Genomic DNA, 25,828 nt, shown 5'->3' on the forward strand with positions numbered 1-25,828 from the left:
GCTCCATGCCCATCACCAGCTTCCAGATCTTGCCCCAAGGAAAGGCAGGAAGAACATGGTCCAGCAGGCTGATGCTAGGACCTGGAGAGCCTCATCTGGACATCGGGTTTCAAATGCATTATTGCAGCCTGTCACAAACAAAGACCAGTTCTTCCTCCTTCACAAACATCGACCTACCCTGCATTACTGCAATCTGATAAGACACTACTGCTATTTGTAATCTTTCCAGGACAGGAAAATAGGAATCTACAAAATAAAACAATCTACCTAATTAAGGCTTTAGGAAGTTATTTTTCTCCTGGATTGTCAGCTTTGGTTCAAAAGTCCAGGGAACAGTGTTTCAGCAGACAAAGCTGAAGGTAGACATGAAGTGTTTGCCATCTTATTCAGAAAAATTGGTCTGGGCAGCCCAAGTAGGGGAGAACTGACCTTACCTCCAGCAATAACAGGTGACCTTTCTTAAAGGGTTTAACATGGCAGAGTAATTATGTTGGTGACCTTGAAAACAATTCTTGTAAAAATGAGAGTGCATTTGACATAATGCTTAGTCACTACATACAATTTCAGAAGTCTTCGATGTAATTAATACCACCTGCACAGGTTTATCAATAATACTACTGCCTTAAAAAAAGAAAAAAAAAGATAAAAGTACTACTGCTTCTGTACTCATCACACACTGACTTTGCAAAGAATACTTGCTAGCTGAGTGTCATCACAGGAAACCAAACAGTTATATAAAAAATGCCAAATGTTAAATGAATTAAATCTCACCGAAATGTAGTTTCTAAAAAACATATAGTTGGTATTCAGGACTGATTTTCACATGACCCTGTTTAGACTCATTGTCTCTACAGCTAGAAACTCCAGAAGCTCGGTCAACTGGGCTTATTGAAGAGCTGATCCAAAGGAGAGCAAATTTAACAAGTGGAAAATACCTACAAGCTGCCCTCAAAGGAGGATAGACATGACTCCAAGTCTCATCTAACACTTCTTATGGATGATCAAAGTGATCTATTTAAGTCTTTTAAAATTGTTTATGTACCTGACAAACTACAATAAGCTCTTTTATACAAGTTGGCCAATGACAAGGTTGTTTTGGTTTGTTTAGTTTGGGTTTTTTTTTTTTCATGTGAGAAAGTTCAGCTTCAAAGATACACAGATGAAGACTTTATGGGGAAGGATGGGCCATTATTAATCAGTGATCCTGAAACAAGCAGTGGTGTTTTCACACAAGAGAAAGTTGTCACCTGGAGCGTAAGGGCCCCTGGAAAAGAGTTGCTATGAACTTATGAACTATGATAGTTATGGTCTGCTACACCTAAAACCATCCAAGTCCTTCACAGAGCTGCAGGGAACAGATTCCTGAGTTGAGGATGACCTACTTTAAGTTATGGACTGATAAACACATGGATAGTATTTCCACAGCTACAAAAGCAGGGAACAAAGTTGCATGCTATTTTGCAGCCAGTTTAGGTGTAAGAGATAGTGATGAAAATAACTTTCCCCCTTTGTCTATGACAGACAATGGAAAGGGTGGACTTTTTAGTCTCATGTGACGTGAGACGCAGACTTCCTCTTCCACAGAGAGTAAAGTCCAGATTTTCCAGAGCAGTTTGGCTCTTCCTGCTAATCCTCCTGCCTTTGGGCAAACCTCTGACTGCAATCCACAAACCAGCAAAAGGCAACAGCTGATTCTCTGTCGCAGTCATTTCCATAAGAAAACAAAATGGGGAAAAAAAGCAGCCCTAGGCAGGCATTTGTACTCTGATAAGGCTCCAGACAGTTTGAGGAGGAAGCTTGAAAACACAGGAATAAAAAAAGAGGAAATCAGTGAGCTCAGGATGTAGTTTCCATGCATCTTGAACAGGGGGCAAGAATAGCAAACCAGAAGAGTCTCACTTTTCTACTCCTAGGACAAAAACAACCATCCTGTGCAACTCTGGCGGCACAACAGATCTTAACTATCTTCCTAGCCATAATAAGAGCTTAGATGCAATTATCTTGATCTAGTGGGAGGTGTCCCTGCCCATCACAGGGAGGTTGGAACTGGATGATCTTTCAGGTCCCTTCCTAACTAAACTATTCCATAATCTTGCTCCTCTAAGTTTACACAAGGCGTGTGAGCACTTGTGTGTGTCTAAAAACATGAAACTTCACAGATGTCTACAATTTGCTTTTTTTTTCAGATGTATTATGCTGCCTCTGGGACTCAGAAAAGGAGCAAGAGTGAGTGAGCACTGGGACATAGTAGCTCCATTTGCAGCAAACAGGAGACAGAAGGGCCCAAGACAATAACGCTGGAAACTGAGTCCAGAGTCTCTTGGCTTAGGGATGGGGGAAGGAAACAGCCATAGGAAAAGAATCAAGGAGCCTGGGGATGAACTTACAGGCTTTAGAAACAGAAGTAGCTTGTTTCCATGGAAAGAACCGGTATGAAAACATCTAAAATATTTTAAACAGAAACAGGCCATCCCATCACCAATCTCAACAACAATATTGAAGTTATCCATGTCTGTGTCTCCTTAGGGTGTGACCTGGGGTTACGTATTTAGATGATGACCATCACTCTATGTTTGAGCAACAGAGAAGAGCAGCAGCTTCAAGAAACTTTGTGTGTAAACATTGGCCTGAGCAGAGATAGACTGGATATTCTTCAAGCTTTCCAAGACATTTAATCCCAGTGTGCTGGTTCATGTCACCACCTACCTACCATCCAGCAGCCCTGGAATGAGAGGCAACAGGTACCCAGTCCTCCATCCACAGCATCTCTGCAACAGACAATAAAAAGTGATGGTCTCCAGAAAGACAGTGAACACATTACATTGCTGGGACCAGAGAGAGCAGAATTCCCTACAAAGGGAGGTTGATCCAAGTGATTAAAGACAGTTTCCTTCTGGAAAGGAAAGCAGAGGAGAGGCCAGACATAGAAAAAAGACAAATAACCGAAAGTGCTAATGGTATCAAGATTTTTTTAACAGCTTTGGGCTCCTTGGCCCACTTAACCAACATTACAAATCACTTCAAGCTTGACAGTTTTCACAACACAGTAGGTCAAGTCCTCCCCACATCTTCAGTTTCCTCTGCAATAGCTGAAGTTCAAATGTTCAGATGCTCAAAACGCTACCTTTCTGAAAAGCAAACCTCTTGGATGACTCCTGAGGAAACAGACAATTGAGTAACAATCTCTACAAGATTTACCTGTGTGCACTGAGCATTATTTTTAGAGAATGCAGTACTTAGAAAAATGAAAAAAAATTTTGATATTTCTGTGAAAAGATCAGATGACCTTCAGCTTCATCTTGCTGTGAACGAGTATTGGTCCTTAGCCTTAAACTTATGAAATGGGTTATCTATGAAAATGACTTAAGTTCCCTTCCATCATCTTAGTTCCTTGTCTTGCTTTAAATATCTGTAATCCTTTTCTCAGAGCATGCCACTATGCTGTCTCCATACGAATATTCACAGATCTTGTCACCCCAAACGTGTCTATCGTCTCTAAGGTAACACCCACTTTACTGCATTTCTCCACCATTTTTAGTTATGAGTAAACATTACTATCTCCTATTTTTCAGCCCAAGTACAAGTTCCTTTCATTTCTCTGTTGCTTCTTGCGCCAGACTGTGTCTGTATTGCTGGTTCCTCTTCCACCTTAGTGTAATTTCCTCAGAGACCCTGATGCTATTTTGTTTTGAAGTGCAACAGATAAAACCATCCAGCTTGTCTGTTACTCAGCCATGACTGTCATCATCTCTGCTGGCTGTTTTCTTTGTCATTCATGTTAAAATTTCATAGCCTTTGCCCATCTCTCTTTTTGTGACATAGGGTTCATAGTGCTCAGATGACACATCTGCAGACTACCCTGTTAGTTAGTTATTTACAGGTTTTGTCTGATCAGTACTAAACTGATAATGCAGAGGTAATGGTGTTCATTGAAACTGGCAAAAAACTAACCAAACAAAAGAGTTCCTGAATTTGTTCATAGAGGTGAATCAGTTTTCTAGTTAATTTGCTAGGTTTATTCTTCTCAGCAGTTGTGGCTACTAAAGACAAATTACATTTTTATAAAATAAAATAAGTTAACGGCCTTATTGTTAAAAAATCCACAAAACTTTCAGTTTTTTCAGTGTTTTTCAGTATTATTTTAGTGTATGTGAAAGAGTTATTTCACTATATCCCCCAAACATCCTTTTGAAAAATGACGTTACCAATGGATGACTGTCTGTGGATAGGTATGGAAAAGGAAAGATTTAGGTCTCAGCAATATTCCCAACAGAAAAGATTCATAAAAGGCTAAATAAATATGCTTCTCCATCTTTTTAAGGAATTCCTGCATGAGAGTTCCAAGGAAACCATCACATTTCAAATGTTCTTCTGCGACCCACTTTCTGGCACTCAGACTTTAACTATCTGAGTTACAAATTCGCAGGTTCTGAAATCAGTTTTCATTTGCAGACAAGACCCTATCTGTAGGCTGCTAGTCTTTCCAAGCATGTTGGATACAATTGGAATAAGGAATTAATGACCTATTCCGGTCCTGCTGGTGATCATTCCAGCAGATATTTCATTGTATGGCAGTAGTCTCATTCACAAAGCAAAAAGCATACTCCTTCATTTGCAGCCCTGTGCGACGCTTGGGTAAGGTGGCATGGCCAGAGAAGGACCAGCCCCGCTCAGGAGGGGCTGAGGGGCCAGAGGCAGGACATCAGCTGCAGCCAGCCAGGCTCTGTGAGGGATGGATTACTGCTCAAGAGTCATTTGCAAACAGGTATTAATTTAAAAACTCTGCAGAACAATTATCTGACAAATGCCACCGTCTTACTGTCATACTTCTAGGGCAGCAGTTCCATTATCTGGATTAGAGGTTTTTATCAGGCCAAGCCCTTATAAAATTAAATAATTAAACATTAAAATACAACATGCCAAAACAAAAAATCGCGTTTTTAGCCTTCTTTGAAAGTATCTGAACTGAGAGGTACATCAGTTCTATTAATTTTGTTGTTATCCGTCTACTACTTAAAAGACTTTAAAGCAAGAAAATATTTAAAAAAATCTTAGTTCAAGGAACAATTCTATCTTCAAACCTGTTAGGGAACATCAAATTTCTGACTTCTTAACTTGAATTTCAGATTTCTTTTTTGAGGTTCACCTGGAGCTTCTTCTTCTAAATTGATTGCTGCTCTTTAAAGATCTGTGGGTAATTAAGCAAAAACAAGTGCCTACAGAAGTTAATGATTTCACTTCTTCTGTTGACTCTCATATGGAGCAGACTTCCTCTGAACTCAGCAGTGTGTAATGGAACAAAATTACATCACAGAAAACCTAACATGCTAAAAATATGTCTGGTAGGTATAATCTTAATTATGCCTAGATTTGAAAGATTTTGTAACCTTGGAGATAGAAAACAGCGTAGAAATGATTATTTTTAGCATCAAGGAACTTCTCCAAGCAACAATACCACACAGTGTAAAAATATACCAGGTCAGTAGACTTTGGAGATTTCAGATGTTTCATCCTCTTATGGGCTAAACTACAGTACTATTAAATTTTAGCGCCCTGGAACTTTCTTTTTTTTTGGCATGTGTGGATTTATACTCCATATGACCAAAGAAATTAGACAGACATGCAAAGATGTACAGGAACTTTAAGCATAACATCTTTACAAACTAAGCCTGACTCAACAAAGATGGAGATTTCTACTTGCTTTCCAGACAACCATCCATTTGTTTCAAATTTAATTTGTAATATGCAAGCAGAAATTCCAAATGACAGTCTGAGCTTGAACTAAAGAAGGCAGTAATTTCTCTGCCGTCCCATGTTTGTTGGTATGTTCCTCAACTTGAAGTCCTCAGGCTCTAATCACAGGCAAAGGTAGTCTTAGCAAGAGTGCTATGGCATCAAAAATCCACATTATTTAGTCCTGTTAAATGATATTTCTGTACTGACAGCTGTGCCTCCCTGCCCCCATCATGCTCCTCCCTTGGTTTCTTCTCTTATGAATATGCCAAACTGGTCTGCTGGAGCCAACACAGTAGCAAGCCAGCTCTCTCCATCTCCTCTCTGGATAATGAGTGCAAGTGTGTGTGTGTGGCTGTAGGCGGAAATAATTGAAAGTATTGTGTGACTAGTTATCTGTTAATAACAGCTTGCTTATATTAATAGCAGCTTCATTTCTGCTAAATAAAGGAGAAATTATTCTAATATTGGTAGAGAGAATCTCCTTGACATGATGCCCTACCAAGGAAATGCATTGCAGAGGGACACTTGTCTAACTTTTGTTAGCTTCGAAAAGAAACCTCTGCACACACAAATTTCCTAAGTCAGAGCAAATGAAATTTTGGGTTTCAACACTTAGTGACAAATACTATATGAAAGTGTATACGTTTAATATTCATTAATAAGATTTACCAGTGGGATATAAGTAGAGATCAGTCACTAATATCCAAAATTTCCCCAAATGCACAGATTTCTCATGGGCTTGTTTCCCTCATGTAACATCAACTCTGGTTGGTGAGATTTCCCAGCCATAAAGGGCAAGTTGCACTCTCCTCCACCAAAACCCAATGCAAGCAGGCTGAGAAAAACTGAAGAGCCCTGGAAAATGCAGAGGTCAGCTCCTCCCTGGGGCTGTGCCAGCGTACGCTGCTGCAGTAACTGGCATGTGCTTGAACATCATAAGAAAACAGACTTTAAGACAGTTTGGTTTAAACACAGGCAAAATTAAATACTTAACATGAGACAATAAGGTTCTTTGTGGCAGGGGAAAATGTTGTTTTCCTCTGTGTGCTGGCAGATTAACCCCAGTCTATTCTGCTTCAATTTTGCTCTGACTGCTTTTCATTATTACAGTATTTTTTACACCCTGGTTTAATGAACAGTCTGGAAATCAGAGAAAAGCATTACTTACCACTGTGAAACAGGTCTGCCTATCAGTATGAAATAAGAAAATATATTTTCCCAAAGCAACCTCTTGTTTAACCTTACAGAGCTCCTGGAATAACTGTCAGGGAGCTACATTAGCACCTACAAACACAAACGCTGCCAACCTCAAGCTGTTGGTCTTTTCTTAAATAGTTCCCATCACCATCCTCCAGCTCTTGCCTCAGCATTCATTTTTGTTTCATTATTTAATGTTTCACTTTCCTTTACTCCCTTCCCCCATATCTTAGTTGCTCTTTCCCTTTTAACTACTCTCTTCACTCACTTCCTATTACTCCTTCTTTTAATAAAAATATTCTATCTTTTCATATTTTTACATAAGGATTTTTCATCATAGTTTGTAATCTGTTTCTTTGCTCTGGAAAGGATTTAGGCCATCTCACATTTATTACAATTGGTGTGCCTTTGTGCATAACAAATTTTGAATGAAATGCTGCTAACTGAGCTAAAAGCATAAAAACTTGTTTTACTTTAGAAAAACAGTAATGTTTCTTTAAATTGTCCCCAGGTGTAGCCTGAGACCGTAAGTTAAAGATGACAGCATTTACAGTATACTAATCAAAGTATTGCATAATTTATGTAGTAGTCTATCATCACTGCTCTAAATGACTGCAAGTAATTGAGACCTGGCAAGCATTTTGCACATATTTAATATACTTATCTTTCAAAACAGGACAATGATAGCAGGAATGGACAGATATGACAAGCTGAGTACTGCATAATGAACTCATTTACAAAAAGTGTTGGTAGCCTCCATTTCTTATACAGGAAGATTTATATAAAATACATTTAAAAGCTACTTTTGATGGAATGATGTTGTTCCCCTGCAGAAAGCTAGCCTTCACAGTCTTTATTTTGTTTTTTTAGAGTATTTGCTAAACTTCCAATAACTGCACTCGTTTAAAGTACAGAATATTGTTCTCATCCTCACTAGTAGTTAATTATTTATTTGACAGTGACAATTGCAGCTGTTGATTTTTGTGTTTTTTCACCTTTGTCCTCATCCTTTTTTTTAATCCCAAGGTGTGAAACAAGGTTGTGCAGATTAACCCTATTTCCATCAGACTGTCTGTAAATTCACTGGGCACAGGAATGGCAAAATGCAGGAACACAGCACTTATATTAAAATGATTTATTTAAACATACATCTGTACAAGTCTCCCAGCAAATGAGCATTCTATTAGAAGTCTTGCAGGTAATTTTCATTACCTCTTTCTAATGGAAGTTGGATATTAATGAGCCATCCCTTAAGTTTAAAGGCAACTTCACCTCTAACATTCATTTATTGGAGGGAAGGAGAGGTCCCCTCATCAATAATGACTATCACCCTTTCGAGACTTACCCAGTCTGCTCATAATCCTGTTTTTACAGTCTTGCTCTTATTTCAGTATTCCTTTCCATGTACTCTTCTGTACCTTTAGCATCCTTGTGAATCCATCAGCAAAGGAAAGCAAGTATTGAATAAACTATCTTCCTTGAGTTCTTCCTTCAATTACCCTTTTAACAAGGAAATATATAAACCTATCTTACCCTCTAAGGAACTGTTAACATGATTGTAAAAAGAAAAAAAATAAGGAGCAGACAAAATAAGGAGCAGACAAAATAAATGCTGCAATGCAAGATCCTGATACTGAACAGCCAAACAGCATCCCTCTAGCACTCCTCTCTTAGTCCCTCAAACGCAATTGAAGAATATCTGAGTTCAAGAGTAATTCATGAATTCAGCCAAAATCCAGCACAAGAGTAAAATAATTCTGGTCATTCAGTCTGGAGTTGGCAACTCAAAACAAATGGCATCCAAGTCACCTCTTTGAGTGCCACTGTGCAGGACTCTGAATGCATTAACTGTGTAGCTGCTGGCCAAGGGGCTGAACTCAAAATTGAAATGCATTGAAACAAAACGCATAAGAGCTGAAAGATTCATTAAGGTTCACAGATAGTATATGTAAAAAATACTCCTGCTGTGATGTTCAAGATTAATAACAGCAGCAAAATAAAATATTGGATTAACCTGTTCTTTGATTGCCTCTTTGATTTGCTTTAGCCTCCTAATTCAGGGTCTCTAAAGGCCTTCCTTATTTTCTCTGCAGAAGAGATAAATAAAACAAAAAGCACTACCCAGATGGTGTAGTAGAATATTGAGATTTGTTGCGACATGATCCCATGCCTCCATCAGGCCTATCAGGTCTTTTTCCAAACTGAGTAGGAGGTGGGATGGTATTTGAGAAGCAACTCCAAAGCTTAGTGCTTTCCAGGATTGTCTGTACCTCCCTCAGTTTTCTACAACCTCACCATCACAAAAACATCCTCTGTTTTTATCAGAGGCACATTTATGCAATTTCTTGGAAAGCATCTCTTTAGAGTTTAAATCACTTTTCAGGGAAACTCGGATACAGGGACTTGCCCAAGGCTGTGCAAGTGTCCAAATTAAAGAGCTGCTATCTGATATTTCCGTATGGGCTACAAGTGTCATACAGCTCACCTGCTGCAAGGACTGTATCCCTCACTAAGCAAGGACTCTAGCCAGACCTCATCTTTGGTCAATGAGCACCCAGGGGTTAACAGACAGTTACAGCTCATTGTTTTTCTGCAATGTGGGTACAGTCCCAGACTTGGCATAGCATAAGGCATCCTGGGAGCAGTTTGGCTCATGTCCTTGGGCAATTCTGTGCTGCAAAACTGTCCTGGACTGAGGGCTGCCCTGCAGACTGCTCATGGCTGGCCAAGTGCTCAGTGCAAATGGTCAGAAATGCATGGGAGAGATCTATCCAGACATTTTGCCTGTCTTAGTTTGTGCTATTGCCTGCTTCCGAAGGAACTGTCTTATATAAATATACACTGCATGTTTTTATGTGTAAACACCATCTGATATACTCTTGTTCTAAGTGCCATGGCAAAGCATCAAGGGTCTTCTCCATGCTGGCTACCACAGTAGGAACCAGCACATCAGCACCTGGGAGGACATTACACTCTTGCCCCTTTGCATGCCTCGTTGGAGTTAGATTTAGCCCTGTAGGAGCAGGGAAACACTCTGGGTTTGCCTCTGCTTCAGTCCAATGTTCATTGCTTGAAGTCGATCTAGGTTAAAACGGGCCAACTGGAGGCGTGATACTGGGCTCAGCATTTTCTAAATATGGAAATCAAACCGTGTAATAAAACTGAAACAAAACACAAACTTGCTTGAACTTACACCTGTGGAAAGCAACCTGGATGGATTATATGAAATTTAATTTACTCTGTATAATCTTTTTATTTGTGGTAGAATTTCCCACTATTATCAGCAAATTTCAGAGCTGCATTTGATAGTTCCCCTAAAGTTTGTTGGTTTTATGTTGCAGGCTGGGAATTACTTATTTACTGCATTACCCTCAAATATTATGCCCAAATACCTCAAAAACGTAATTACTTCTGAAGCTTAGAAGCCTCACTCTCTGATTTGAAAGGAAACTAAGTGGTAGATGCTTCCCCCCCTCCTTCTTCCCACAGCAAATGAATGGAAAGTAAAGAAAACAGAGCTGCAGCTGCAAAAATATTTCAAGAATTTTACTGCAAATTGATCCTATTTTCTTACAGGAGATGACAGTAAAAGTAAACAAAAAAGCTATTGCAAGTCTAAACTTAATCTGGGGTGACTTAAGGCTTAGAGAGGTAGTTAGCAGAAACTTTTCCAAATTAAGCATTTCTAGATAGAGCAAAATCAGTATTTTGAGGTATTTAAAAAAGTTGTTGGTAGTTGAATACTAACTTACCACTCAAGTGTTCTCCAGGATTTATTTAGCTCATTTATTCTAAACTTCTTTGATGTAAACTATGCTAAAATACTAATTCTCCATGAAAAAAGCAGTAAAACTGAACTATGCGCATTTACATCACACTGCAGAAACAGGAACATAAGTATTTTTAGTTCTCTATTATTTTCACATTCTGAAGAGGAATATCGCAGGCTGAACACAATGACAAAGCTCACCTAAAGTAAGACTCTCCAGAGATGTTCATAGGAGACTGTCAACACTGAGGCATTGATACAGAGTGCCGTAGTGACCCTGGGCATATCAGTTAAAATCCTAACTAATCCACATGAATTAATTTTTCTGTCATATGTTTTTGGATTAAAAATTAAATTGTTTCACCAATATGTAAATACAAATAACGTAAAAATTTATCAAAGCATTTGCTCTATCAAGTAATTTTAATATTGTTCCTGTAGTGCCAGCAACCCTCCAACCTCAAATAGAGAGCTCTCCCAGTAGTGGGACACTGGGCATAGCTCTGCCAGTACCATAATGGGAAGACTGAGATCTTCAGTTTCTTCACTGCATGTGGTATATTAGTAATTCCACTGCTTAAACACAACTTGGCCAGCATAAACAGCATTGGCACTTTCAGCATTCTGCTTATGTAGCGTACAAGTGTAGGAGTATTGCTGAAGACCTGGTCTAAAGCTAACAATATAAACAAATATTAATTCCATGCAAGTACTTTCTTTTTTTAACCTTAATGTTATTCCCAGTCTGTTCCCTTGGCCTGTGAACATTTTTACTATACAGCTTCCAGGGTTTTTACTCTGTGTTTGCCTTCACACATAGTAGTAACGTACTGCTTATAGGTTTAACATAAATTTGCATTTAGAAAAAGTCTTTTATCACAGTAAAAAAATCTAGATCACTTTGACAAAAAGCCTCTATGTACCTTAAAGCAAATATATATTTAAGTTTTAACAGTAGTTGTTTAAAAGTCAATTAACATGTAATTGACAGTATTTGAGCAAACAAATAGCTCCCCTGACTTTAATTAGGAAGTTTCCTTGCAGGGGTTAAATTTCTTGGGATATTTCCAGGCTGTTACTTTGAATTTTCACTGACATTAAATCAGTGAAGAAAATGGCCCGTACAAGGCTGAATACTTAGTGTGTCCTATATTTTCAGTCTTTTCATTAATACAGGCAGAAAGGGTAATTTCAATTTTTTCATTCTAAGTTGATGACAGCTTTAACAACACGTTAACTGCTTGTGCTACATAACTAAGCCAGAGTTCCCTACAGTGTTCACAAAGACAGAAATCCCACTCTGAACTACCCGAACACCCACCAACGTCCAAATGAGCAGAATTATTCACTTGATAGAGATCTGATTAAGGATACGTAAACACAGCTACAAAGAAGCACTTCTATAATGCTGCTGATTGAAATAAGCCATTGTACCTGAAAATAACATTGGCTGCAAACTGAACTCATTAGCAGTCAATAGCATAGGGAAAGATTCAAATTTTACATTACTTCACATGTTTTCAACATCAGCTTGTAGTTATTAAACAACTCTGTCAGTCATATGTCCTTCTCCCACGGGTCTATCAGTGATTTTAAACAAAGGTGTGGCAGTGTTTTATATAAACCATAGACCTTATGTAAGCTGGTGACACGTGCCAGGATGCTGATTTTGGACTCTTCATGGCTACCAAGCCAGGGGAACCCTAATATCCAGAGCTCCTCAGGAAAGCCATTTTCCTTAAAAGCTAAATCAATTGATCTTTTCTTCAAGCTGGAATTACCATCCCTGGTAATGATAATTCCCACACAATTTGCGCCTTGGTCAGTCTTTCTCACGAGTAAAATTGTTATTTACAGGTACTGCAGTATGCACCTCACCTGAATCAGGCTTTGTTACACTCTGTGATCAGTGTGAGCCCATACGTGTCCTACAAAAATCAGAAAGGCTTCTGCCGGAGAGCAGGGCTTCCCTGGTTTTGAGGATAGTACCATACTGCCACCCTCTGCAGGAACAGCAAATCAACATTAATACAAACATTACCCTCCTTTCAAAAGGGAAAGGATCAAATTATCATGATTTTGCTATCAGCAAGGAATAAACCCATCTCCCATGTGCATGTCACTACCATAAGTAGCATTTAACTTTTAGGAAATAAAAACATTAAGTACCTGCACCAGTAAAGTTTCAGTGCTCTGCTCAGGCTCCTCTTAAACATGGGAAGACAAGACGAGCTGATGAGAAACTACAGTTGCTAAGCAGTGTGTCTAAATAACTAACAAAACAGCTTTGATATATCTTTTTCATAGATACACAGGGACTGAAAACAAGTCAGAACTGACTGGCTTTTCCCTAGTATAGTGCCTCGATTTCCTATCCATGCTTACGTCTGCTTTGCTCTGTAATGAACATTAAAGACTCCTCAGTAAGACATAAGCAGATATGTAAAGGTGTAATAATAATAATATTGAGTGTGAAATTTTGTTTTGGTCTGAACTTAGATTTTCTTTTTATGTTCATATTTCTGTCTCACAAATTGATCAGAAAAATAATAACTCATAAGGAAATGGGCAGAACAGTGTAAACTAAAATTGCAGTTTGTGTCAAGCCTCTCCAATTTCATTTTTGTATTATATTGCAAACCTAAAATATATTTATATACCACAAATGGTGTTTTCCTTAGAATTTGCTATTTTACACAATGGCGGTAGATGAACTCATTTAAGTAATTTTTAGTCACAGAAAGCAGATAGTATTCCATATTCAACATTTCAAATTTCAGATTTCTAGGTTCACAGCTACCAAAAATATTTTTCGTTGAGATATATATTTCAATAATTAAACTACTGAGGAACATCTACTGCAGAACTGATTAATCAGAACTTAAAAAGTTATCCTTCTTTTACATTTTAGCTGTATAAAGTGTAATAATATTTTCTACTTTGTTTTAACTTTCAATAAAATTCCTGAAAAGTTTTCTTTTACTTCAGAGAGAAACCTGATGCTTTTTCAAACAGGTCAGCACATTAGCTATTAAAGTCATCACACTTAATACTGCATTGTCGAGAGACTAGACATTATGTAATCATACCATCATTACAGAGCTGATAAAACCTTAACTATTTAATTTCACTGTTAAAAATCATCAATTCTGCAGATTTGAGTTCTTTTTCAATCTAGTTGCTTAGGGAAATAAAATGTGCAATATATATACACGTGCATAAACGGGTATTTTGTAAGTTCCCTACTAATTACTTTTGAATGCATTTACTAATTTATCTCAAGTTTGATAGATAATCAGTCACAAATACATTAAATTACTTGAAGTTTCATGCAAATAAACATGGAAACAAGATAACATCTTTCAGTGTAGATCAGATCACCTACTTTCTCCCTAGAAGAAAGGCAGAATCCTGAATTTAACCTTACCTGGCCCTTAACCTAAGCTCCAGGGAAGAGGTGATGATACCTCAGTCACAAGAAAAAGCATCAGCCCAGACAACTTTTTAGACAGAGAGACCGCAGCCATGGCCCAAATACAGGAATTGTGTTTTAATAATCTTGCTCATAATAAATATTACAGACAATTTCTATTTTCCAGCTGTTTACTGTGAGCCCAGACCCAAGGGCAGAACATTTTGCCCAACTATGTTTGTTTTCTAGGCTCCCTCTTCAATGCAGAGCCACAGGATTCCTATGGCTGGGAACTGGATTGTAAAATTGACCGTATAGAACTTCATTACTCTGCTTTATCAAAGAGTAATGTAAATCAGACCAGGAGATTAATAGTAATTGCATAACTTGAAGTATTAAAGAATGATTTACATTCTAAATTCCAAGCCTTCAGCATAATACACTTAAAGAGCAGAAGAGAAAAAGAATGCAGTGCTATAGAATAACAAACCCCGAAATAATAAAAACAGTTGTATTTTGAGGCTGTGAGCTTCAGCACTTCACATCCCAAGGACTCTACATTTAGCATGCTTGGACCAAATTCCTTGTTGAGCTCATTAAAAGAGACATCAAATATAATTCATTCCCATTTCATCCATTACTGTGTGATTTTGAATCAATGTGGCATTTAAGACCACTGTAGATGTTGACTTGCATTAACTTTCACTACACGGTTTTTGTATGTCATGTTTATCTATAACTCTTCAAACTGCCTTTGGCATTTTCTGTTCTTGGAATTATTTTTTCTCTAGTTTAATAGATCAGACAGATACTATATATTTTGAATTAAAACAACTCCCTGTGTGCTCCTGAGGAAAATGGAACATGATTTGAGCATAACTGCACGCTCCTCACATGGTCTTTTTGCAATTTAAAACTGTTTAGCCCCAAGAATAATGTAGACAACAGTTTTTCTGTGAAAATAAGGTCTGTTGTTACCCACATTAAAGTTTTACTCCTGACTTAAGTAGGAACATGAGAAAACCCTCTTTCATGACCCAGGGTTCAGCAATCTATCAGCCTCTAGTGAAGATTTTAAAACACGGAGATTTAAGTTTAGGACTAGAAACATAGTCTGATATTCTGTATTTATTCTGTTCTCTTAGCAACTACCTCTATGACCTGCAATTTCAAAGTCACGGGCATAAAGGCACACAACCTCCATCTGTTACTCAAGTGAGTCAGCCTGAGGAAGGCCATAACATCAGGATACCCATTTCTTTTTAGGAAACTGAGGCTATAAATGTAAATATTCCAGGAATTCAGGGAATATGTACCAGGGTAAAAATGAAAAGTCTTAGGATGTTTTGTCTTGTGGAAGACAGGTTTCTTCTGACATTCTTCCACCACTGTGTTCCTCTGACTCTGCCTGGATTCTATCACTCTGCTTAATGCAAATAACAGCAGCCGTGAAATGGCAAATGGGTTGTTTGTGTCCTCCGAAGGACTACTGAGGCAGCTTGTGAAAAATACCCATTACCGCCTTTGTCCGAACACTTCTTATTTTCCCCTAGCAAATCTCCTAGAAAAAGGCAGGGGGTTTATTTGGAGCACATAGTTTCTCAAAGAAAAAAAAAAATTCTGGAAACATTGCTTTAAATCTGACAGCCTTTAAAAGAGGTATTCCCAACTAAAAATATAAGTTGCCATTGTCTACTCAAAATGAGCTTGTGGGAAGTTCAACTTCACCAGCTATTGGCCTGAATACTCCTTAGGGGTTAGCATTTCTACAGAACGGGGATTCATACACAGTATATTCACAAGAGAGATTTAAGTGAATGTTACATTTTAATTTGGTAACTTTAAGAGATGATAGTTCAAGTGACATTTAAGAATTTACTATGCTTTGCTGTTGTTCTCCTTTCATAATTTTACAATAAGCGAAAAATCTTACAAGTGCTGTAAGAAACAATTTCTCTATATTCATAATAATTTTTCAAACCCAATATTGGTGAATCCTTTTTGTGTTTACACATAGCTACTAAGCCTTAATAAATAGCACACAGAAGTCTAAATTTAATACAAGTAGGAGTTAGACTGTAGGGTATTGCACAGTCAACTATAGAACAAAATTTGTCTTCATATGCTTTTAAAACTGTTAAGGATACGTTAATATTAGGAACTCTTTTTATGTAAAATAGTGCTGCAAATAAAGGAAGAAGAAAAATAATTTATTTCCTTTTGCGAGCAAAAGAATTTTTTTGTCTCCCTAAGCTTCTGCTCTGTAATTACACATAATGTACTGATTTAGAGTCTAGTGGAATAAACTAAACCATAAACAGATTAATCCATGTAGTATATATTCACAGCACAGCGCAATCCTGTTTGGGCTGGAAAAAATATTTTCTGTCAAAGTAGAACTTCAGTATTATGTCATCAATTCTTTTAGTCTTGCTTAGATCATACAGCAGGTGGGGCTTAAGTAATGAAACTGATGGAGCAATTCTTACAGTTTTAGTATAAATCATGCAGAGTTGATGAAAGGATGATCATTACATTCAGGGACATCAGTGGCATCTTTAGGTAGACTGGACATGGACAGGAGAAAGCAGCACTTTTCTTACCACCAATTCTTTCATGAGGAAGTGTAGGATAGGTCCAGTAACCACTCTGGTTTCTCTTTGGGGAAGACAAGTCCACCTTCTGCCAGCAATTTGGCTTTACCACTAAGACCACACAACAACTACTCAGCAAATTTGTCTGTCTGGACATAACTGTCCTGGTGTCTCACGGCTTTTCCTGGTCTTGCTCGCAGTTGGGGCTCACTAACCGTACCCCACTGCATTTATCTTACTCCATCTAATAACCAGGCCAGAATGCTCACAATGCATATAATTAATGTCTGTACCGCTCCATGGGGTAACAGGGATTGTGCAAACTGCTTCTTGATGTCTCAGCAGCACACTTGCTGGAGGCTTTTTGTTATTGATAGCTGAACAGGTACATTCTCCACCTGACTAAAAGTGAGGATTTCAGGCCAGTAAAAGAAACCAAACCAAGTCTTTAAAAAGAGCAGGAAAGATCCCAGCCAGAGGCTTACACAATTCCACTGTCCTACTGATAATAAAATGGAAAATTGTATATGATGTGAGACTAGCACAAGCCTGCCTGTTCTTGACAGAATCAGTTAATCCACCAGGCCTCTCAGGCATTGACAGCATCATAAAAAGGAAATCAATTACCTGAGATAATCAAATCCACTGTCTACAGCTCAGCTTTCTCTCATTTAATCTAATTCTTGAGTATTGACATTATACCAGACATAATGGAAACGTAAGTACTTCATCAAAGCCAGCACCTGGACAGACTAAGCAGTGTAGCAAGAGCTAACAAACCTGTGACAAATACAGTCTTGCTGTTGTGAATCAACTGACAAGTGATACAGCAAAAAATACGTGTTTCTCCACACAACCGTTAAAGAAATAGTGGTTTCAGATGAAGGTGCTTTGCTCTTGGGAAGGTTTCACCCTGGAGTGTTTTGTCACTACACGGGAAGAGTAAAAGCTAGTGTAGTGCCTGAAAGTCATGATCCAAGCTGAAGTTGTTCAGGGGCGAGGTGCATCCTGGCTGTCTACAACAACATCTCTCAAGGTACCAAAGCCATAGTGCTCCAGAATGAGAAGTGAGGTAGGGGGTCCCAATTTCAATAAGGACATGCATTGGTTTCAGCCTATGAGCAATCCTACAAGAAGTCAGATGAATACTAAAATAACCCATTAACCCCTAGCAACTTCAGTGAAAAAAGCAAGTAGGGAAACAAGAAGTTCACCTGATAAGTAAAGGCTTATCAAGAGGATAAAAATTTCAACCATGATGGGCCTAAACCAAAATAAAGACATCTAATACTTAATAAACAATTAGTGTGTTTTATGTAAGTGACTCTTGCTACAGGTAATGTTCAAAGAATTTGTTGTGTGACTGGGCAGCAAGATACAAAAAAGGAGGACGTGAACTCTTAAACTGGAACCATTTTATATTTTCATTATTTTCCACTCAGATGATTTGGAATGGTTGCAGAGTATTGCAGCCCTCAGGTTACTGCTTATTATTATAATAACTTAAAATGCAACTATTCATGCAGTGTGTAGTAGGTGTAAGAATGTAGACATTCATGGGCAAGCATTCCCATTTGATAGTACACTTTGCCAGGTATTAGAACACTAATTGACTCATCCTCTACTTGCCGCATAATTTATAGTAATCTGAAAACTTTACCCCTGCTAAAGAATTCTAAAGATGGTGCATGTTTTGTGGTTTTTTTTTCCCTCATCTTTTCCATTACTGAAGCACTGTATAATAAAATAGAATTCTTCAGAGTAATTTCAAACAGATACTCTGCAGTCAGTGTATTTTGAAAATCCTCAGCATTGATATTGCCATTTACCTCATTAAAATGGAAAGACTGAAATAAAATCTAGAGATTAATGGGTATTTTTCTCACTTTTTGCTTTGCCTTTAGCTTAAGTACAAAAGTTGTATTATTTTCAATTTTCAGGTCCTCACTAAAGACTGCCTTTATTCAGAACTTGTCTGCTTGGCATTCCAAGCATGTACATTTGTATTAATGTGCCTAAAATAATGGTATCAATAAAATTAAAAACTGGAGACACTTTGGTTTACAAGACATCCCATCACTAAGTATTTTATGCATCGATATGATACTTAAATGATAATATTTCCTAATTTGTAAGGTTTATATGTTATGGGGCAAGCAGTTCAAACACCTAAAGTCTCACAGCCAGCTTGCCATAAGAACTTAACATACCTCCAGGAATCCCAAGGACAGTAGAAGTTCATTTTGTTTTCTACTATTCTTGGCATTACAGCTATTGAAAGTCATTACACACTTCAACACTGTTTAATCAGTTCTGCAGATGTTACAACTCTGAGATTACAAATTGTAAAGAAAATCTACTAAAAAACCAACCTACCCGACATGGGTTCTGACACAGATGCACTAAATGCACAGCGGAGTTAAATGATTTCTTACCACAGGCATCCAGATTTCGTGTGTTCAAGAAATCTTTCCTGTAAGTTGTTCTCTGAAACAAATTCATCACTCTTTACCAGCCCGAGGACGGAGTCAGCTGATTTTCCCACTTGATGAATGGCTCCATTCAGAGACTTAAGCTTTGGGTTAATAACTGAGCCGTCCCCTTCTGGGTGTAGGTCAAGGATAGGCAGTGGGTTTGGTGCCTCAGAGGTCCCACTGCTGCAGGGAGTGCAAAGGGGACAAGGGCTTGGCAGGAGCTGGCTCTCAGGGGACAGGTCTGCTTCTGTGCACAGGCACAGACTCACATTAGCCAATTGCTGATAAACTACTACAGCCCTTACTATAAATATATCAGCAGCAAAAGAAGGGCTAAGGAGAATCTCCAGCTTTTATTGGCTGTAGGAGGAAACATAATGACAAAGGATGGGGAAAAGGCGGAGGTTCTTAGAGACCAAGGCAAAGATGGCATTAATAGTAAGACCAGTTGTTCTCTGGTCACCTACCGCCCTGAGCTGGAAGACAGGGATGGGGAGCAGAATGGAAGAGAAACAATCCAAGAAGAAATGCTTCATGACCTGCTACGCTACCTAGACATGCACAAATCTCTAGGGCCAGATAAGATCCACCCAATGGTACTGAAGGAACTGGTGGAAATGGTCACCAAGCCACTTCCAATCATTTATCAGCAGTCCTAGGGAGGACCCACTTCCTTGGATATTAGTAAATGTGACACACATCTACAAGAAGCACCAGAAAGAGGATCTGGGGAACTACAGGCCTGTCAGCCTGACCACAGTTCCTGGGAAGGTTATGGAGCAGATCATCTTGAGTGCCATCACATGGCACGTTAGGAAAGGTAGGTCCCACCTGACTAACCTGATCTCCTTCTATGAAAAGGCAACCTGCTTAGTGGGTAAGAGAAAGCCTGTGGATGTTGTCAACCTAGACTTTAGTAAAGCCTTTGAGACTGTCTCCCATAGCATTCTCCTGGAGAAACTGGCTGCTCACAGCTTGGACAGGCATACTCCTTGATGGGTAAAAAACTGTCTGAAAGGCCAGGCCTGAAGAACCGTGGTGAATGGAGCCAAATGCCATTGGTGGGCAATCACAAGTGGTGTTCTCCAGGGCTCAGTGTTGGGGCCAGTTCCATTTAATACCTTTATCGATGATCTGGATGAGGGGATCAATTTCACCTTCATTAAGTTCACAGTTGACACTAAATTGGGTGGGAGTGTTAATCTCTTAAGAGAACACAGGCTTTACAGAGGGATCTGGACAGGTGGGATTGATGGGCTGAGGCCAACTGTGTGGGGTTCAACAAGTCTCAGTGTCAGGTCATCCACCTGGGCCACAACAACCCCATGCAACGTTACAGGCTTGGGGAAGAGGGGCTGGAAAGCTGCTTGGCAGAAAAGGACAGCCAGCTGAACATGAGCCAGCAGTGGTGGCTAAGGCAGCAAATGGCATCCCGGCTCATATCAAAAATGGTGTGGCCAGCAAGAGTAGGGAAGTCATTGTGCCCCTGTACAAGTGAGGCCACACCTCTAATACCGCATTCAGTTTGGGCCCCTCACTACAAGGAGGGCATTGAAGTGCTAGAGCATGTCTGGAGAAGGGCAACAAAGCTGGTGGAGTGTCTGGACAAGTCTTATGAGGATCAGCTGAGGGAACTGAGGCTCTTTAGTCTGGAGAAAAGGAGCCTGAGGGGAGACCTTATTGCTCTTTACAACTACCTGAAAGGAGGCTGTAGTGAGGCAGGTATTGGTCTCTTCTCCCAAGTAAGAAGTGATAGGATGAGAAGAAAGCCTCAAGTTGCACCAGGGATGGCTTAGATTGGATATTAGGAAATATTTCACCAAAAGGGTTAGGAAGCACTGGAACAGGCTGTCTAGGGAAATGGCCAAGTCACCATCCCTAGAGGTATTTAAAAGATGTGTAGACATGACACTTTGGGACACAGTTTAGCAGTGAACTTGGCAGTATTAGGTTTACAGTCAGACTCTATGCTTTTAGTGGTCTTTTTCAACCTAAACAATTCTGTGAAATGCCACATGAGACCAAACCCGCAGATTCTTCCCCTTGCAGCTGTTCTGCAACAGAAACAATCAGGGATTTTTTCCCACTGGGGTTCAAGCTTCTTTCTGCTTGACTGATGAATGAAAGATAAACACTATACACATTACACAAGTTGAACAAGACTGTTCAAACAAGATATGGGCGGGGGTACCCAAGACCAGGCACATTCGGCTCATATTCTTGACTTATAACTGGATCAATACTCAGTGTTCGCAAGGAATATGGGATTTCATGTTTCTCTCGTTTCTCTGACCCTCAGATACAATAATAAGAGCTTTAGGCAATAACAGCAGCAGAAAGGCACACAACAATAGGGAAACGTGCACTTTTTTTGTTGTAGAGGGATATATATTTCCTCTCCTGTTTTGGGCCTCAGACCTTTGTATGTTCTGTGGCTTGGGGGGAGCTTCCAGTGCAGTCACAGCAGGCACATGATGTAAAAACAGTCTCTTATAACAACACATCAGGAGCTAACTGATGTTAGTAAGGTAAACTTCAGAAAGTGACAAGGGTTAACTGTTTTAAACTAAAAAAAGGGTAGATTCAGACTAGATACACATAAGTTTTTTTTGCAATGAGGGCGGTGAAACACTGGAACAGGTTGCCCAGAAAGGCAGTAGATGCCCCATCCCTGGAAACACTCAAGGTCAGGTTGGATTAGTCTCTAAGCAACCTGATTTCCTTGAAAATGATCCTGCTCATTGCATGGAGTTAGACTAGATTAAGGTCCCTTCCAACTCAACTATTCTATGAAAAACCTCTAACATGAACTGACACTAGCACATGCAGGGCACCAAAATCTGTCAGTCCTTACAGCCAGGAGTTGCAGGGTTGGAACCTCTCAGCCTTTGCCTTCCTCAACAGTTGTCAACTCTTTCATCCCAACCCCCAGCACTAGTATTTGAAACCAAAGTAGTCAAAATAATTTTCTTTCTTCTCCACACCTTGGACCAACACCACCATATTTTAGTATTGGGGATAGGGACCCTGTCAGGAAGGATTTTCTTCTCTTTCCCTCACATCCTAGGTACAGGCAGTAACTTCTGACAGCAGATCTTAAAATCAGACAGAAATTACTTCCCCTAACACAGCCTGAGTCGGGAATTGCATTCCCCAAGTTGTTTCCTTCATCATGTGTTGCATGGATTGGTGTTTCCCCATCTACCTGCAAACTTCAGACAGCTCCTGAAGCGAAACGTCAGACAAGAAAGTAATATCCGCAAACCTAGCATTTGGCTTCCAGTCACTCCTAGAAAGACTGGAACAGTGTTATCTGCATATTCCAAGAACATTTCTGCATCAAATAGAGAACAAGGTGGATGTCACTACCTAAGGTAGCTCAGATGTGACAATTGCAAGAGGGAAAACAAGGCAACAGCCAGGAAGTTTTATGCAAGCTTTGTTATAAGGGCACAGCAACAACAACAAAAAAGGAGCGGTGGGAAGTGCAGCCACAGATTTTTGTCTTGCAGGGATCTCTCACCACTTTTTTTCTCCAGCAAAATTTCCTCCAAACGCACCATAAACTGGAAAGGGGTGTGAATAGGAGTAAATAAAGGAGGAGTGGCACCGAAGGGACAACCTACAGGCGCTTAATCTGGTAGCACCGAGGGTGCTTCTCCCACTGCCGCCCACTCCCGGCGGGGGGCGGGCTCGAACCCGCGGCTCCCCCGCAGTGCCCCCGCATTGCCCGGCCGGCTGCGAGGCTGCACGGAGCGGCCGCCGCTCCGACCCCAGGTAAGACGCGCCGGCCCCGCTCCTCTCCCCCAGTGCCTTTCTTGGGGTTCTCTCGCCTCCCCTGCTCATTCCTCCCCCTCTGCACGACTGCTTCCAAAACACCTTCGGTTTTCCTCTCTGTGGTACTAGTAAAATGCCTTCTTCTGGATTAAAATATCACAGAATAACTCAAATTACCGATAATGAAATAAACCACATCTGAGAGGTGTATTTCCCCCCAGAAGACCTGCAAAAATTTGCTTTTAAAAACATAATGGCATATAGAGAAACTTCTCTAAGATAATTTATGAGCCAGCTTCTATTTCCCCCACCTCCCTACTGTTTCATCCTGTTGCACCGCTCAAATTGTTAGTTGGTAAATCTCCTGGTTACTTGACAATAATTCAGTGAGGAATTACAGTCATTGGACTCAGACTGACAAAGTAGTTATTTGGTGAGTGAGTGTCCCAAGGAAAATAATACTTTAGGGGTTTACAGGCACAGATAAGAGTGGTCAAACCAGTGATCAAATAATACTTTCTCTAGAGGCTTACAGGCATGGATAAGAGTGGTCAAACCAGGAAAAATCTATGGTTCAAATGCATATTGCATGGAAAACAAAGCATCAATGGGGTATACTACCTCCCTTCTTCCCTGCAAACAAGGAAGCCTTTACAATTGAAAACAAATTTAATTGCAAACTGGTTCATTCATCTCAGAGGCATGTTGCAAAATACTGAATGAGGAGAGAAGATGGATATGATTAAGCCTAATCTGCAACTGCAGGGTTAATATTTCTCCCTCACAGCCTCAAGCGTGTGTTCAGTGACATAGAGCAAGATGTCCCTCATTCTCCCATGCCAGAGGCTGCATGGAGGGAAGCCACAGGCAGATTAGTTGCCTCCTAGGTAGTTTCTACAACATGAGAATGCTCGAGCAAAGCTTGCAGACATCAGGGTTTGTGGATTAAGAGCGAGAAGATTCTGGCTCTGTTAACTTTCATAGTGAACAATAATTTAAGCTGGCACCAGAAAGATATGATTTTACTTGCCTTTTCAAAAAAAGAATTGTTAGTTCTTAATCTGAACCTGCATATTCTGTCCAACTTTCTGGATTTTCAACTGTTTATATTAATCATACCTATTTTGATAGTGCCCAAACAAAACTATAGCTCCATTTTTCTACAGACTATAGAAACAAGTTAACCTGGCCTGTATAACTAGTGTGGTATGGTATCAGTGCTGCAGTAGCAGCACTGCGTTTCGACCCACACTTGTGGGTGCTCTTTAGAACCTTGGTGACCTGGAGTGCTTATCAGGCAACTGCTGGGTCTCAGCTGGGGGGTGGGAGACCACCCAGGCCATCACTGTTAGCCACAAAGCTGTTTGCACCTTCCTGCAAAGTCAAAACCTTTGTGGAGATGCCTTTGAGTCTTCGTTCATCATTAACAATCTCTGAAGGCTGCCTCGCTCTTTGGCTTGACTCAAACACGTTCTTTCTTTAAACTGCGTGAAAGCTGAGCACCTCTCTGCGCTTTGCTGCAGCCATAGAGGTGGGCTGCGAGTTGTGACTGTCAAACATAGGCAAAGCTTGGTGTACCAGAAGGTGGTCCGTGACTGACTGTGGGACTGGAGGCGAGAAGACCTTGCAGTATTGATCTGCACCTTCAAAAGCCATTGAGACAAGAGGTCCCTTAAACATTTACAGATGTGTGTAGAGGTCCAGCTGCCTAGAGCCCAGCTGAGATTCACAGAGCAGAAGACTTCAGTAAAAAAGTCTGTTTATATACTTACAAACAACTGTTAACAACCCCACAAACTTCTGATTAATTTGGATAATACAAATGACAGTAATCAGACATGACCCAAACGCTACTGATCTGCTGGACTTCTGAATGTCAGCTATCCAAAAGCTCATTTAAGAACAAGGTGGAGATGAATGATTAAATCCATTGAATTTTTTTACTAGAAAATAGCCTACGTGGCACACTCTATAGATTTTTCAATAGGTAAGAGCAAAGCTTGTAATGAGTGCTACATTTAAGCAGTCAAATGAACACATTCATTTATTAAAAGTTATACTGTGACAGTTAATTACTACATCAATATCTGTAGATGTTCAAAATCTTTTGTTTCAGTGTTATGCTGGTTGGAGGTAGGACATCTGACACTTGTTCCACAAATGTAACTCCTAGAATTGTATTGCCATTCTAAACACCCACTTGTTATAAATCTAAACTTAATTTTCCAGGAAAACTGTGTAACAGTAACAACATGTCTGCTTGTTAACCTATTTCCCAGCTAACCCAAGATACATAATCTACTTAAAATGCACAGAATGAAAAGAACAACATATGAACATATAAAATAATCCTACTATAAGGTTATGTTAGTTACTCTAAAGCTTTGTTATTTACAAAATTTATAATGCAGGCAACTTGGTGAGAGATACAGACCACAAGCTGGAGCTGCAAATATGTCTCAATTCGACAGTATTCATATACTGCTAGTCCTTACTTCTTTTGTAGTTAGAAGAACTGATACTAAGAGAAATTTAAAATGGCTGCAACAATGAATTGCTTTGACCTTCCAGTGTATCTTGAGGGCAGTGATTTTACGTGTCAACATGTATATTATTCAGGATATTGCAATATTTGCTAATTTAAATAAAAAAAAATTAGTGAACCTGTTTGTCATACAGATTTATTCAGGATCACTCTAAAGACTCATACAATGCCCTATACACATATAAGCACTGTTTGATTGTGAAGTTTCACTTACAGTTCATTTTGCCACACCAGGGAAGCAGATTTTAATTTCTTAAATGAAATGAGTCTTAAATCCATTCTACTTATTTTAACAATACAACCTTTTGCTTTGAACAATATCTT

General features: G+C 39.4%; 2 protein-coding genes across 3 annotated transcripts in view; one reads left to right on the forward strand and one right to left on the reverse strand.

Annotated features, from left to right (window-relative positions):
- The window catches only part of ENTPD1 (ectonucleoside triphosphate diphosphohydrolase 1), a 68,234-nt gene that overhangs the window by 37,341 nt on the left and 5,065 nt on the right, over nt 1–25,828 (reverse strand). Inside the window, exon 1 of one of the 2 annotated variants that reach the window (XM_054071640.1) lies at nt 2,707–2,728. The exons of the other annotated variant lie outside the window; for it this stretch is intronic. Coding sequence (XP_053927615.1) covers nt 2,707–2,713 — 7 coding nt within the window. The 5' untranslated portion in view covers nt 2,714–2,728. Of the gene's footprint in view, nt 1–2,706; nt 2,729–25,828 lie in introns of those variants that run through there. 2 annotated transcript variants of the gene reach the window in all.
- Nucleotides 22,842–25,828, forward strand: part of LOC104063140 (gamma-aminobutyric acid receptor subunit pi) — a 44,277-nt gene continuing 41,290 nt past the window's right edge. Inside the window, exon 1 of the mRNA XM_009565295.2 lies at nt 22,842–22,959. The gene's annotated coding sequence lies outside the window, so the exon portion shown is untranslated. The remainder of the gene's footprint in view (nt 22,960–25,828) is intronic.

This window comes from Cuculus canorus, chromosome 7 (genome assembly GCF_017976375.1).
Source record: "Cuculus canorus isolate bCucCan1 chromosome 7, bCucCan1.pri, whole genome shotgun sequence".
Taxonomy (NCBI): domain Eukaryota; kingdom Metazoa; phylum Chordata; class Aves; order Cuculiformes; family Cuculidae; genus Cuculus; species Cuculus canorus.